The sequence below is a fragment of the Vipera berus genome (genome assembly GCF_964194415.1).
Source record: "Vipera berus genome assembly, chromosome: 1".
NCBI lineage: Eukaryota > Metazoa > Chordata > Lepidosauria > Squamata > Viperidae > Vipera > Vipera berus.
In genome coordinates, this window is record NC_138202.1 from 238,272,595 (window position 1) to 238,287,445 (window position 14,851).

Genomic DNA, 14,851 nt, shown 5'->3' on the forward strand with positions numbered 1-14,851 from the left:
TTTTCTTTCTTTTTCTTAACTAACTAAAGAGTCTGATATTTTTCCAATTTTTTGTTCCTCTGTTATGCTTTAAATCTGACTTCTGACTGCCTTCTGTTCTTGATATGTGAAGCCAGTGCTTCCCAAACATTTTCCTTCAGTACCCAAAACTGCTTATCAGAAAGTCTTTTTTTCCCAATTTAGGTAAAACACTTCAGGTCACTTTAAATGTCTCTGTTGTGATTGCATAATGGGTTTGTGTGTCATTAACTGAAGAAAAACCACTTTGACCCAATTCTGGGTAATTTGTCCAGGTTTGGAAGCACTGTGTGAGGCCTTCTTTTTTTTTTCTCTTTCCTTTTTCTGTCAAACAATTTTTCTGTTATGTGGTCCTTAAACGCTCTCTGAGGTTGATTATTTTCTTGCAGTTGTCTCATTACCCAGTTGGGTAACATCATCAGTGCACTGATAGTATTACCTAGTTCGGTAATGAAATGTCTAAACAACCAACTTTGGAGAGAACCACAGACCCTACAGTTAAATTCTGAGCTACAAGTATTCTCTTCTGTTAAATTTTAGGTTAGTTGGTCTTTATAGCTTAAGATGGCTGGCTCAGAACTATGCAGAGATTGACAGAAAAAACAGGCAGAAGCCAAGCAAAGGTTGAAGGGAAATTGGTCGCTCTGTGGATTCCTTAATATTAATAAGATAGAGATTTATTTTTCAGCCGGCTGATTCTGCTTGGTGAGAATGAGAAAACATTTCTGCTCTAGAGCAGGATTCTGATTTTCTTCCAAGGATAATAATTATGTATTTAGTACCATAAATAATATTGATTTTGTCTTGCCATTATGTTCTCTTTTGAATAAGTTTTAAATTTTATTGACGGCCAGTTTGGTCTAGTGGTTAAGGCATCAGACTAGAAAGTAGGAAACTTTGAGTTCTAGTCCCACCTTAGGTGAGTGACCCTGGACCAGTCACTCTCTCTCTCATCCCAATCCACCTCACAGGGTTGTTGTTATGGAGAAAATAGGAGGAGGAAAAAAGTATTAGGTATATTCACCACCTTCAGTTATTTATAAAAGTAATAAAGGTGGATATGCTAGAATGCTGCAGATGTGCAGAAAACTGGACTTATGATATTCTAGCTGAACTTAAAATAGACCAGTGGTGAATATGCATGCATGAACAGTAGATTCTTATAGATGAAAGCAGGTTGAAGCCTGCCTGGATATTTGATCGTGGTGTGGTGGCGCAGTAGTTAGAATGCAATACTGCAGGCTATTTATGCCAACTGCCAGCAGTTTGATTCTTACTGGCTCAAGGTTGGCTCAGCCTTTCACCCTTCTGAGGTCAATAAAATGAAGACCCAAATAGTTGGAGGCAATATGCTGACTCTATAAACTGCTGAGAGGGCTGTAAAAAAACTATGAAGCAATATATAAGTGCGATTGCCATTGCTATATTTCCTGCATAAATCCAGGGCAGCTGGGAGAAGGGAGCAATTCATAACTTTTTCATTACTGCATTCCCCCCCATCTCCTTACTTTTCTTACCTGGCCCTTCTATCCCTAGGTGGGGAATGAGAGCTACCATACTAGTATAATGTAATATAACACAATGGGATGTAATATAAAACATTTAAAACAGAGGCCATTGGCTTACATCAAATAATGCATTCCTGCTGGTTATTCCACCTGCCCTTTGAGAGAGAGGTAAATTGGTTCCTTCCTTCCTTTTGTATGAGTGATTTTGATTTTTGTTGTAGGCATTGCTCCTCAATTTTGTTAAGTCTAATCCTATTTTGAGACAGCAGGATTGTAAGACACCAGACTCTGTATTTGAAGTGGCATTTTAACCTAGTGAAACGAAACTAATTAATTAATTAACCCAACACAACAACCCTGTCAGAGGAGCCAGTTCAGGATCATTTACTAACGTGAGACAGAATATCTGTTTCTGAGGTGAATGGATAGGGTTTCAACACAAGCTCAAAATAAGCAAACAAATAATGCTCTTCAGTTACATACAAAGATTGTAGCCAGTGAATACTATGACAACAGCTCTAGTTTACAAAAGCAGGAGAGAAATATTTTAAGTGTACTGACTTTAAAAGTTTAATGAGGGAGGTTGCTATATGATATCACTGCTTTTCTTCTATAAGCAGCATACTCTCTCCTTGATTCTTTACACGCGGCTGTCATTTTGGTTGATTATTTTTGTAGCAGTGACATTGCACAATGTGTTAAGATGAGTTATGTACAATTAAAATAAATGTCCCCTCCTAATATTTTCATAAATGATAAGGAGGGGAAGAAGTGTAATGGACGGAGGTGTATTTTGTCCTAGGAACCAAAAGATTCTTATATGCAGAATCTGGTGAAGTCTAAAAAAGTAGGATGCCGCTATGGAACTTTTCCTGTACTCTACAGTTTTTGCCTGTTGGTGGGGAACTGAATATTGAATTTATTTATTTAGACAATTTATATGGCTGCCCACTCATTTTCAGTGGCGCTGGGCAGCTTACAGAAAGTAAAAACCCAAGATACAAGAATAAACCCCTTCCCCCAATAACAGCAATCAATCAAATGAGGCACTTGATAGGCTCCATCCCACTCTGGATTCTCTAGGCCCAATGGCAAAACCAGGTCTTCAGGGCCTTGCGAAAGAGTGTCAAAAGTGGGAGCCATCTCCACGGGGATGATATTCCAAAGGGAGGGAGCCATCATGGAGAAGATCCTTCTTCTGTGCCCCAACAGATGTGCCTCCTTTGGAGAAGAGCCCCCACATTCCCTGTCTCCCCACTCTGCTGGGTTGGGTGGATATAAGGAATGTATTCTTACGATACTGGTAGCTTATTCTGCATGTAAAAAAAACACCTAGCCGTTATTTATTACATTAACCGTCTGATTTTCCATCACTGGCCCAGCAGTAAACAGGTGTATGTATTAAGAATTGATATAAAAACTGTTATTCGAAGTAAACCAGTGTACCAAAATTGTCATTTTATAAATCAACAACTGGTAGCCCAGGGTCTCCTGTCTCAGTTCTCATCAAATGCTTGGCAGAAGATATTCCAGCAAGGCAGGTTATGTCAGATACCAACCTAGCAAGATTTACCAATAGAAGAGAGTATTTGTAACTCAGGATTGAACTGTGGGGTCCTGGTGGTCCCTGAGCTTGAGTGTAAACAACAGCCTAATCAAGGAACTACCAACAACACTCACTCCCAGGTCAAGCCACTTGTATATAAACAGAGAGCAAATCCCATTCCCTTATAGTGCTGATGATATTACCTAGTTAGGTAATGAAACATCTGCAAAAACAACAACAATCAAGTTCAGAAAAGACCAAGAATCCTACACTAAAAAGATATATTTTGTGTTTTTATGATCTTTGCTTGAAGGCAGACCCCAACTGAGCTTCATCTGCTCTATATAACAGCAGAATTAAGATTATTGGGTAAAAAGCTCTCCCAAAACTATTGTGAATAAGGTAACTATCAATGGAAAGGCTTGGCCAGGTATTGAATTGTATGGCGTTCATTAGCTATACAGTCTGGATGTAATAGGAGTTATATTTCAGGATATCTGAAAGGTATTTCATTGGGAAAGTTGCATGTGATGTTCTGCTGTCAGGGCACAGCTTTGTCTTCTGCCTAAGGGCATTTTTTCACAGGTGGCTTTGCCATCTTTTGACAACTTGACCTTGACATTCATATTTTCCTCCTGTCTTTTGCTCCCAGACATTACCGTTACCTCTTGGTATGCAAAGATGTAAACTTCTTTGTGGTTAGAGATGTTCAACCAAGAATTAAAAGTGCAGTAATTGACATTGTTGAGGCTGGTCAGGCCCGACATATGACTTTGCCTTTGTACTCCATTCCAGCAACAGATTATATTATGCAAAGAGCCAGTGCTGGGAGATGCATTTTGATAATAAAGTGTCCTCCCTCCTGTGCTTTGTGCTTGTGTAGTTTGACACAATGCTTTTCTTTTACAGACTCAGCTAAACCTGCTTCTGGAAAAGCTTCGTAGCACTGTAAGTAAATAGTCATGGAAAATTGGTGCCTTCTGTTACTAGGTCTCATCTATTTTTATATTTTTGCACTAGATCTGTTAATAAAATAAACCCTAGATTTATTGTACTAACACAGTGATGGAGATGTGTTAAAGCCAGGACATCAGTTAAATTTGAACAGAATTGTACACATGAGCATTTTGCATATTTGACATTTTTTTATGCGTGGAGCAGATGGGAACTGTCACAACCAATATATTTAGCGTTAAGAGTAACCTTGGCTAAACCCATGTATTATGGGAATCTTTTATTATTTTACAGGTATAGTCATGTAGCCAGTTCGTCAGTGATTCTGCATCAAACCAAAGAATAAGGGAAACATGCTTGCAAAAAACTGTCCAATATACAGTATACATATGTTAAAAAAAGAGCTAGAGAAAGATTGAAGTACTTTGGGGTCAGTAGTTTACCTGTAGCCCTTAACATAAACATCTCAAAACAAATTTATTTATTTAGAGAATTTATATATATAAATTGTAAGCAGGTAAATGTTAGATGACGAATTAAAAAACGTAAAGATGGGAGATGACACATAACCCATCAACTCCTTTTTACAATCCTCTCTGAGCCTCCGCAATGGACCAGAACAATAAATTCAGCCCTTTTTGTATGTTTCTGATGATTTAAGAAATAGAATACAATAGAGCTGGAAGGGACCTTGGAGGTCTTCTAGTCAGCCCCTTGCTCAAGCAGGAGAACATATACCATCTCAGACAAATGACTGTCTAGCCTTTTTAAAAAAATCTCCTCTGATGGAGCGCCCACGATTTCTGGGGGCAAGCTATTCCAATGGTTAATTGTCCTCACTGTCAGGAAGTTTCTCCTTAGTTCCTGGTTGCTTCTCTCTTTGATCAGTTTCCAACCATTGTTTCTTGTCCTGCCTTCAGGTGCTTTGGTGAATAATGTGACCCCCTCTTCTTTGTGGCAGCCCCTCAAATACTGGAATACTGCTATCATGTCTACCCTGTTTCTTCTTTTCTGTAGGCTAGACAAACCCAAGTCCTGCAGCCATTCTTCGTATGTTTTAGTCTCCAGGCCTTTGATCATCTTAGTTGCTCTTCTCTGATTTTTTTCCCCAAACTCTCAACATCTTTTTTGTGATATGGTAACTAAAATTGCCTGCAGTATTCCAGGTGTGGTCTTACTAGGGTTTTATAAAGTGGTACTAATACTTCATGTGATCTTGAGTGAGTGCACTTTATTTTGTGCTTATTTTTGGAATGCTGCACTTCATATGCCACACTAACTCTGGTATAGGCCTCAATCCAACAGAATTTACATGCTGCTCAACTGGAGGAAGTTCTTGCTAGGCTACAGTCCTCGATGAATTGTGCAGGATAGCAAAAGGATGATGCAGAAGACCACCCTAGCCAGTCTTGTGCATTTTGCTTCCAGTTCCAGAGGTTAAATGTCAATCAGCCATGGTTCTGAATTCATTGTAGCTAGTTCATGCTGGCTCAGGAATTCTGGGAGTTGAAGTCCAGAGGTCATAAAAGTGCCATAGTTGCCCACCCTGGGTTTAGAGCTCTAAGTATAAAAATGTTCCTCTCTTTCCTCCTTTTGTCTCCCTTTTAAATGGGTTCGAATAGATAATGGCAATTAACTCCTCTTATCCCTCCAAATGAAATTGATTCTTTCATGCATTTCTCCACATTTAAACAAAAAAACATTAGTTAAGCATGAACTAAGCTCCTAATCTCCCCACCATGGGCACTATAGTGGCTTTAACAGTACTCCAGGCCCTCTTTTTCAAACCTCCATGGCCTGATGATGTTCACTCCAGAAGAGTAGGCATCTTCCTTCCTGTCAGCATTTGTACACTGCTACAACCAGTATCAGAAACCATAGGACACCTAATTTTCCAAAGGCTCTTGATTCCTTTGTGTAGAGGTCAGGCAACTGAGAAGTTACGTGTTTCTGCTAGGTATTAAGCTTAGTATAACATGAATGTTATTGATGATCTTATGGAAAGACAATCTTTGTGCATAAGCTTGCATACAATATTTATAGAGATTTAAAAACAAGGGCAGAATTAAATATTTCAACATATTTATTGCATCTATTAAAAAGGTGGGGAGATTTAATACAAATATTTTAAGGAAAAAGTATCTAACTGGTGGCATTAGATAGGAGTATTGTCGGATGAGTTGTCTCTAACATCCTTGTCAAGTATTCTTAATCATGATTATGCTAATCTTCTGCCTTTACAATAGGGGTCAAGCTTTATTCGCTGCATTAAACCGAATCTAAAGATGACCAGTCACCAATTCGAAGGTGCTCAAATCCTCTCTCAGCTCCAGTGTTCAGGTAATTTAGTGCATCTTCTGAAGATGATATTTTAGATCTCTAATAATATGCAAATGAGGATTCTGGCAAAACCAAATCACAGGGCTTTGTATAAGAGGTTTTCAGTCAGAAAAAAAACGAGTGAGCTTTTTCACTGCTCTATTGCTGTAGTGAAATTATGCTGCAAAATAATACTGTTAAAAGATTTTTTAAAAAATAAACTGAAAGGTGGTATTCTATGAACTTAAAATGTAATTTATTTAGTAATATGTGAAAGCCACCCTGAAGATCAACAGCCATCCTACAACCCAAAGGAAATGGAACACTATTTTTCTGAAGATATAAGAACAGTGCAGCATCCATCTTTCCATCATCATTGAACTGTTGCCTTCCCCACCACTGCAAAAACTGGATTCAGCTGTAATGATTTAACTTTGGACACTATATTATCAATCTACCATTCAACAGTATCTATATATTAGCTATTTCTAAAGTATTGTGGTAAAATGTTCTTAGTAAAGTTCAGGTGTTTATTTAATCCCTCTCCTTCCACAAAATAAAAATAAAATAATTGTACTTTGTAGATGTACCACTCTAATGGCAGAAAGTGAAGAGGAACTAAAGAGCCTCTTGTTGCGAGTGAAGAAGGAGAGTGCAAAAGTTGGGTTAAAACTAAACATTAAGAAAACCAAGATCATGGCATCTGGCCCTCTCAATTCCTGGCAAATAGATGGGGAAGAAATGGAGGTAGTGACAGATTTTATTTTCCTGGGCTCCAAGATCACCGCAGACGGGGACTGCAGCCAAGAAATTAAAAGGTGCTTGCTCCTGGGGAGGAAAGCCATGGCAAATCTAGACAGCACACTAAAAAGCAGAGACATCACCCTGCCAACAAAAGTGCATATAGTCAAGGCTATGGTCTTCCCAGTTGCAATGTATGGCAGTGAAAGTTGGACCATAAGAAAGGCTGAGCGCCAAAGAATTGAGGCCTTTGAACTATGGTGCTGGAGAAGACTCCTGTGAGTCGCTTGGATTGCAAGGCGATCAAACCGGTCAGTCCTAGAGGAGATCAACCCTGACTGCTCTTTAGAAGGCCAGATCCTGAAGTTGAAACTCAGATACTTTGGCCACCTAATGAGAAGGAAGGACTCACTGGAGAAGAGCCTAATGCTGGGAAAGGTTGAGGGCAAGAGAAGAAGGGGACGACAGAGAATGAGGTGGCTGGATGAAGTCACTGAAGCAGTAGGCGTGAGTCTAAATGGACTCCAGAAGATGGTAGAGGACAGGAAGGCCTGGAGGAACATTGTCCATGGGGTCGTGATGGGTCGGACACGACTTTGCAACTAACAACAACTTTGTAGATGAGAATACATAATAAACATAATACATTATGTACTATAAATACATTTCCTATTTCTGAACCACTCATCTGGTTCAAAGAGGAAGCGATGACTTCCCATGTATTTATTTATTTCCCTACCATCACATGTAATTGGGTGACAATTCTTGGAAGGTTCTTCAGGTTTGCAGTCAACATTTTGAGGATTTCGTATTGGCTCTGGGACACTCGATAGTGTACCTCCCAGTATTGTACTATTCCTATAGTGCTTTATAGCCATAGTACAACTTAAGCAATTAGTAGGAGGTGATCCCTATCCAGTCTATTCTATCTGTCTCATCCTTTTCTTCCCAGCTGACAGATCTGGAAGATGTTCAGGTGTTCTTGTTGACATAACAGGACTAGATGACATTAATATAGAATTTAAAGATGGTTAAGACCTAATTAACTAACAAAATTAACAATTTCACAGAACTGATTTTGAAATTTATGATTATAATTATCCTGAAATAAACCTTATTTCAAGTTAAACTGTTTGTTTTCATTAGCTGCTATCCTAGTATTTCTATTAATTTCTTTACAATTTTTGCATCCCAGAGGCTTCAAGCATCTGTTCAACTTGGCAAATATTCCTATTGCTTGCCATGTCAAGTTATGTTTAAAGTTTAATTTAGCAAATCAGAAATCCTTAACATCTTCACTTAATTAGTGTTTTGTTGACCCAATTTTGGGCTGATAATCTGAAGACTGAGCAATACTGTACTGTAGGAAAGGAGACAAGGAAAGTAATGAAGTTCTTTCCCTCTGTCTTAATCATGAATTACATTATTTTTAATATATAATTTTTATTAAGGATTTTACTTACAGTAATAAAAACTAAAATAAATTTAGAGAAAGAGAATGGAAATAAAAAATGTAAGAAAAGAGAAAAAGAAAAAGAAAAGAAAAGAGAGACTAAAGAAAAAAGAAATAAAGAAGTGAATCAAACCTTCGTCACAAAAAGAATAAACAAATGTAATAATTCTTCACCCCCGTAAGGTTGAACAGATATCTCTTCATTCCATATCCCATTCCTTATTATAAATCCATAAAACATCAGCTTTTCAATCCTGATGTCAGTCAAAAAGGTCCGTAAAGGGTTGCCAGAACATTGCAAAAAAAAAAAGTCTATGAATTACATTATTCTTCATCTAGTGTTCTTTTTCTGGTTTAGAAGTGAAAACAAAATTTTATTTATTTGTTTGCCTGCCTTTTACTCCACCGATTTTTGGCTAAACCAGTTGAAAGAGATTAGGGTGGGATTCAGATATGTGAACAACCGGTTTTCTGTGTGGATGCTGCTTCCGGAAGTCCATTCTGGGCCTGGGCAACAAAAAATTAGCTTCCGGTTCTGCCGAAGTGGTGCGAACTGGCTGAATCCCACCACTGGGGCTAATATTTGGAAACGTCAACTGTTTTAAGGCTTTTTTTAATATGTATTGCCCTGTTCACCACCCTGAGTCCTTCGGGAGAAGGGCGGTATACAAATAAAATTAATAATAATAATAATAATAATAATAATAATAATAATAATAATAATAATAATAATAATAATAATAATAATAAGGGCTTATGTTTCTTGTTTCAGCTAATTTTTTATGTTTACACCAGTCTCAAAAGACTAACAATCATGTCCTCTTAATTTAGAGGTGATTCTTTTGTTGCCTATCTTTTACTCTAGGCATGGTGTCTGTTTTGGACTTGATGCAAGGTGGTTTCCCATCAAGAGCCTCATTCCATGAACTTTATAACATGTATAAAAAATATATGCCTGCAAAACTGACCCGTCTGGATCCGAGACTCTTCTGCAAGGTATTTATATTCAGAATGCAAATGCTTTTATAAGTGCCCTTTTCATGGTGGGTTGATATTTATTGATATTTTCAAAGGATTTGTAAAACTGTCTTTCTTTTCTTTCAGGCTCTCTTCAAAGCCCTTGGCTTAAATGAACAAGATTATAAGTTTGGACTAACCAAAGTGTTCTTTAGACCTGGCAAGGTACATAGTGTTGATATCTCTGAAGTATAAATGAGCACAAATTGATTTTTAAAAATTAATTTCCCTTCAACTTGCCTGCAAAATAATTGAGATAAAGGATAGCATTACCTTTTTTGAAAGTAATTTCATAAGAAGATGCATCGTAATGTGATCACTGTTAGCATCTGAATTGACATGGCCATCTCTATGTTTAATGTATTGGTATAAAATCTTTTGTTTATAGCTCCACTTGTGCTAAGACTGGTATTCCTGTGCTCAACGTGATGGTTAACCTCCCTATAATCATTTACTAAGACTATATTCCCTACAAGGCAGATAAATAAGACTTTTTTATTGCTTCAGTTGTGCTCTTAACTTCATCCCTAGCTTGAAGTTGAGACTCTCTAAATTACTATCAGAATAGGTAGTCACAATTTGTACTGTGTGACAAATATCTAAAATTAGGCATATTCCAGATGTAATAAAGTATCATGAGCTAGGGTTCAGAACCTCATGGCAACCACTGGGGTCTCTGTACACACATTGTCATGACTGCCACATTCTGTTTACAACAGAACTCTCCATCTGTCAACATTCTTGTTGGTTATCTTAAATGGCATTTCCTCCCCACCCTGTGTTCAGTTTGCAGAATTTGATCAAATCATGAAGTCTGATCCAGATCATCTTGCTGACTTAATTAAACGTGTGAACCACTGGCTTATCTGCAGCCGTTGGAAGAAGGTTCAGTGGTGTTCTTTATCAGTTATCAAATGTAGGTATTCAAAATGCCGCTTGGGGGGCGAAAGCCCTAATAAGCAGGCATATACATAGAATGAAGGCTATTGCTAAGCACATTGATTTGTGCTTTAGATTGTAAGCCGCCCTGAGTCTTCGGAGAAGGGTGGGATATAAATGGGATTAAAAAAAAATTACCTTGTGAGATGGGGTGGCGCAGTGGCTAGAATGCAGTATTGCAGGCTAATTCGGTCAACTGCAGCAGTTCGACTCTCACTGGCTCAAGGTTGCCTCAGCCTTCCACCCTTCCAGTAAAATGAAGACCCAGATTGTTGTGGGCAATATGCTGACTCTGTGAACTGCTTAGAGAGGGCTGTAAAGCATTGTGAAGCGGTATATAAGTCTAAGTGCTATTGCTATCATGTCAGCAAAATTTAACAAACTACCCACAACTGTGTCTTTTTGTTTATTTGGAAGACTAGAACATTTTCTTTTCATAAAGAAATGGCTGAAATGTTGTGTGATTGTCAAAAATTACAACAATTTAGGAATGTTGATTTTGTGTTTATTTGTGCAATAATGCTGAAAGTTGTGTCCTTTTCTGAAATCCCACAAGAGACCTGAGAGAACACCAAAATCTTGCAAGATTTTGTGATCTTGTGAGATTTTGTCAAATTATTTTTTAAAAAATCCTGTGGGTTTTTTTATAGGCACACACGCAGTACAGTAGACACTGTACTTATATCTTCCACATGCTTTGTTTAAGGGATTATTGTCAAAATTGTGAAAATGCTACTAATCAATCAAATCAAATATTAAAATGAAAAAGTTTCTGAACTCTTCAGTTCCAGTCAGGTTTTATACAAGAAGTATTGAGTATTGAAGCACGAGTCTCACTGACCCAAGAATTGTTAGTAACCCTTGCATCTTAATCACATATAAAAGAAGGAAATAGTATCCATTAGTATAAAATCTAAATCTGTGTCTCTGCTTGTTTGTCTGTCTGTCTGTGTATCTGCCAGTGTCTGCCTGCCTGCCTGCCTGCCTGCCTGCCTGCCTGCCTGCCTGCCTGCCTGCCTGCCTGCCTATCTATCTATCTATCTATCTATCTATCTATCTATCTATCTATCTATCTATCTATCTATCTATCTATCTATCTATCTATCTATCTATCTATCTATCTATCTATCTTATATCCCTCCCTCCCTCTTCTGTCTCTGTCTCTCTTTGTCTTTCTGTATCTTTCTCTCTCTCTCGGTGGGTTCTATATTTAGACATTTGTTGATAAGGTTTCCCTTACTGTTTTTCTCCTTTTAATTTCAGTGAAAAACAAAATCAAGTACAGAGCTAGTGCCTGTATTAAAATACAAAAGACAATTCGTATGTGGCTATGCAAGAGAAAGCATCAACCACGGTAAGAAGAAGACCTATATAAATACCTGCAACGTCCTGCTTGCTAGTAAATCTCATGAGGTGCTGAATAGTAAAATCTAATGGGAAGGATTTCCAGGCACTCATATACCTGGACTAATAATATGACATTAGTGCAATCACAGTTTGTGGAAACTGGTAACAAAGGATCAGCCCTTACTTGGGCAGGATATTGCCATATCTTCTTCAAAGCTTCTACTTAAAAATAATATAGACAGTTAAATCTTCTCATTTTTGCTGTTAGTGTTTATTTATCTACCAGTGGCAAGTCCGTCTGGGCCACAAAGATGAGAACCACAACATTCCTACCCTTGCTTACATGGCAAGCTAGTTTTGCACATTCACATAGGTATGCCATACCCCAGATGTATGCCAAAGCAACTTGGAAATGCATCTGTTGCCATACAGAGGTTAGCAGTACTATCTACATTCAGATAGAAGAGTTGGAAGGAGAGGGGAGAAGAGGAGAGACAACATGACCTAATTGTTCTGAAAGAACCATCTGAACAGATCTGTTGCACTCACTAAGCAGAAACTGGAGTTTCACTGAATTTGAAAAAATAGCCCCAAGTATTATTGACACTTCATTTGTGCTGTCCCTCATACTGACCCCCCTCCCAGGTTTTCAGTACTAGAGGAGCTTAATCTCCAGTCCCTGAAGTTGGAATCCTTCATGACAATCTTGGACCTACCCCACCAGAACACATATAATGGAATCATTTGTGCAAAGCATATTTTTTAAATGTATCTACTTTTATGTTTGTGAGAGTTTCCAAAGCTACTAGTCCATATTTTTTTGTTCCAAATTTTAATCTGCCTGCAATTAGTGCAGGTTCGCATCCCACCAGGCTCAAGGTTGACTCAGCCTTCCATCCTTCCGAGGTAGGTAAAATGAGGACCCAGATTGTTGGGGGCAATTAAGCTGACTTTGTAATAATGCCGCTTGGGGGGGGGGGCGAAAGCCCTAATAAGCAGGCATATACATAGAATGAAGGCTACTGCTAAGCTTGTAAGCTGCCTTGAGTCTTCGGAGAAGGGCGGGATATAAATGGAATTAAAATAAATAAAAATAAATAAATTGCAACACAGACCAAATGGATAATACGAAGCCCATTGTAATCCTACTATTATGACTGCATTCAGAAGTAAGCTGAAGGCCCAGAGTTTGAACAATAGCTGTCTCTCATATTTAAAATGTTAACATTCCTTTCACAGCATAGATGGTTTAATAAAGCTTCGCACACTGAAAAAGAGACTAGATAAATTCAATGAAGTAGTAACTGCTCTGAAAGAGGGGAAGGCAGAAATGAGCAAGCAGGTCAAGGACCTTGAGATGTCCATTGATGCCCTGATGGCCAAGATCAAGGTAGGAGGACACTTAATGCTATAGAAAAAAGAACTTTGTATCAGGATCCGGCAGAGGTCTTTGATTCCAGCGTGCACGACCAAAAGGGAGACCATGGAAATATTTTTTATCAGTTGGAGACCAATATCTGTAGGGTACCAGATTGACTTCCAGCTATAACATTTCAAATCCTAATTGTTTTACTTTCTTTTGCTATTTTGGCAATCCAAAACTATTAGCGTTGACAGAATTGGAATATGACATCCTTTTTTTTTTTAAAAAAAAGCATATTATCTATCACGTGTTTATATAATTCAATCAATTTTCTATCACTTGGTTTCCCCCCCCCCCCATGGGTTAGGTGAAAATGCAGAGATTTTCCCCACATATAAAACTTTAAAACTTTATTCAACCATTTTCTAGCATCTCAAATTTTGACACACGTTGCTTTGCATACTTTCAAAAGCATGCATCTTCTACCAAAAAGGCAAGTGACTTACCGTACTTTTTTTTTAAAAGGGATATTTTTCAAGGGCTGGACACAAACCCCATTTTATCCCTTTACAAATGTGATGGTTTAGACATAGCACTTTTTAATAAGAAACAGAAGATGTAGACTTAGGGTTACAAGTTTTGTGCTGTATTCAGCATTCATGAATAACAATTTGCACTATACCAGGGGGGCTGCTTGTGGTTGGACGTATAAGGTTTATCCAATCAAAATAGGTGGACAAAGCTTAGGAAAATCTAACACATCTATTTTGCTGCTTTGATGGATGGACATCGTTCCCGTGTTCTTGCTGTGGTGCATTTTCTTTCTGCCTTGCTTTTTTTAAAACCTGCATGAGATCTGCAAATTACTGGGATTGTTTTTAACGACTTATTTTACAGGCCACCGTAATGCCTAGGCAACAGATTCAGAAGGAATATGACGCCCTAGTTAAAAGCTCTGAGAAACTTTTGAGTGCACTTCAGAAAAAGAAGCAGCAAGAGGAGGAAGCCGAAAGATTGAGACGCATCCAGGAAGAAATGGAGAAAGAAAGGAAAAGGCATGAGGAAGCGGAGCGACGTCGGAAGAAGGAAGATGAAGAAAGGCGACTGTGAGTATGAAATAATCTAGATCAGGGGTGTCAAACTCAATTTCATTGAGGGCCGCATCAGCATTGCGGTTACCCTTGAGGGGCCGGGTGGGTGTGGCCAGGGTGGGCATGGCCTACTGGTTGGGCGTGGCTGGAGTGTGTGTGACCTACTGGGTGGACATGGCCAGCTCTACATTGTTTGCGTCAGTGGTGCCTATGGGGGCCTGGGAGGAGTGGGACAAATCTGAGGGTCTCTGACAGAAAGAGATGAGACGGGGGCAAGTGCCGAGGCATGGTCCACTGGAGGAGCCTCACTGTTCCTCTCAGGCCATGTGGGGGGGGGGAGGCTGGATGGTGATGCGGAGGTCAAGTGCCCAGCCTAGCCCTCAAGCACCCGCAGCACTAAGCCCACCCCCACTTCCCCAAGGGGGTGCCCAGCTGCTGTGCTTGCTCTCCTTAGCCAGGTTGCTCATGATGGGTATGAGGGCAACGTCAAGAGGGAGGCCCACTTCCTCTCCATGTGAGGAGACCTAGCTTTTTTTCCAAAGCTTCCTTAGCAAT

General features: G+C 38.9%; 1 protein-coding gene across 4 annotated transcripts in view; it reads left to right on the forward strand.

The window, feature by feature from the left end:
- The window catches only part of MYO6 (myosin VI), a 121,043-nt gene that overhangs the window by 87,855 nt on the left and 18,337 nt on the right, over positions 1-14,851 (forward strand). For 3 of the 4 annotated variants that reach the window (XM_081314587.1, XM_081314588.1, XM_081314589.1), the window contains exons 19-26: positions 3,982-4,020; positions 6,273-6,366; positions 9,405-9,535; positions 9,644-9,721; positions 10,343-10,472; positions 11,759-11,849; positions 13,082-13,232; positions 14,103-14,311. In XM_081314587.1, coding sequence (XP_081170713.1) covers positions 3,982-4,020; positions 6,273-6,366; positions 9,405-9,535; positions 9,644-9,721; positions 10,343-10,472; positions 11,759-11,849; positions 13,082-13,232; positions 14,103-14,311 — 923 coding nt within the window. Of the gene's footprint in view, positions 1-3,981; positions 4,021-6,272; positions 6,367-9,404; positions 9,536-9,612; positions 9,722-10,342; positions 10,473-11,758; positions 11,850-13,081; positions 13,233-14,102; positions 14,312-14,851 lie in introns of those variants that run through there. The other variant, XR_014024701.1, reaches the window with a different exon arrangement.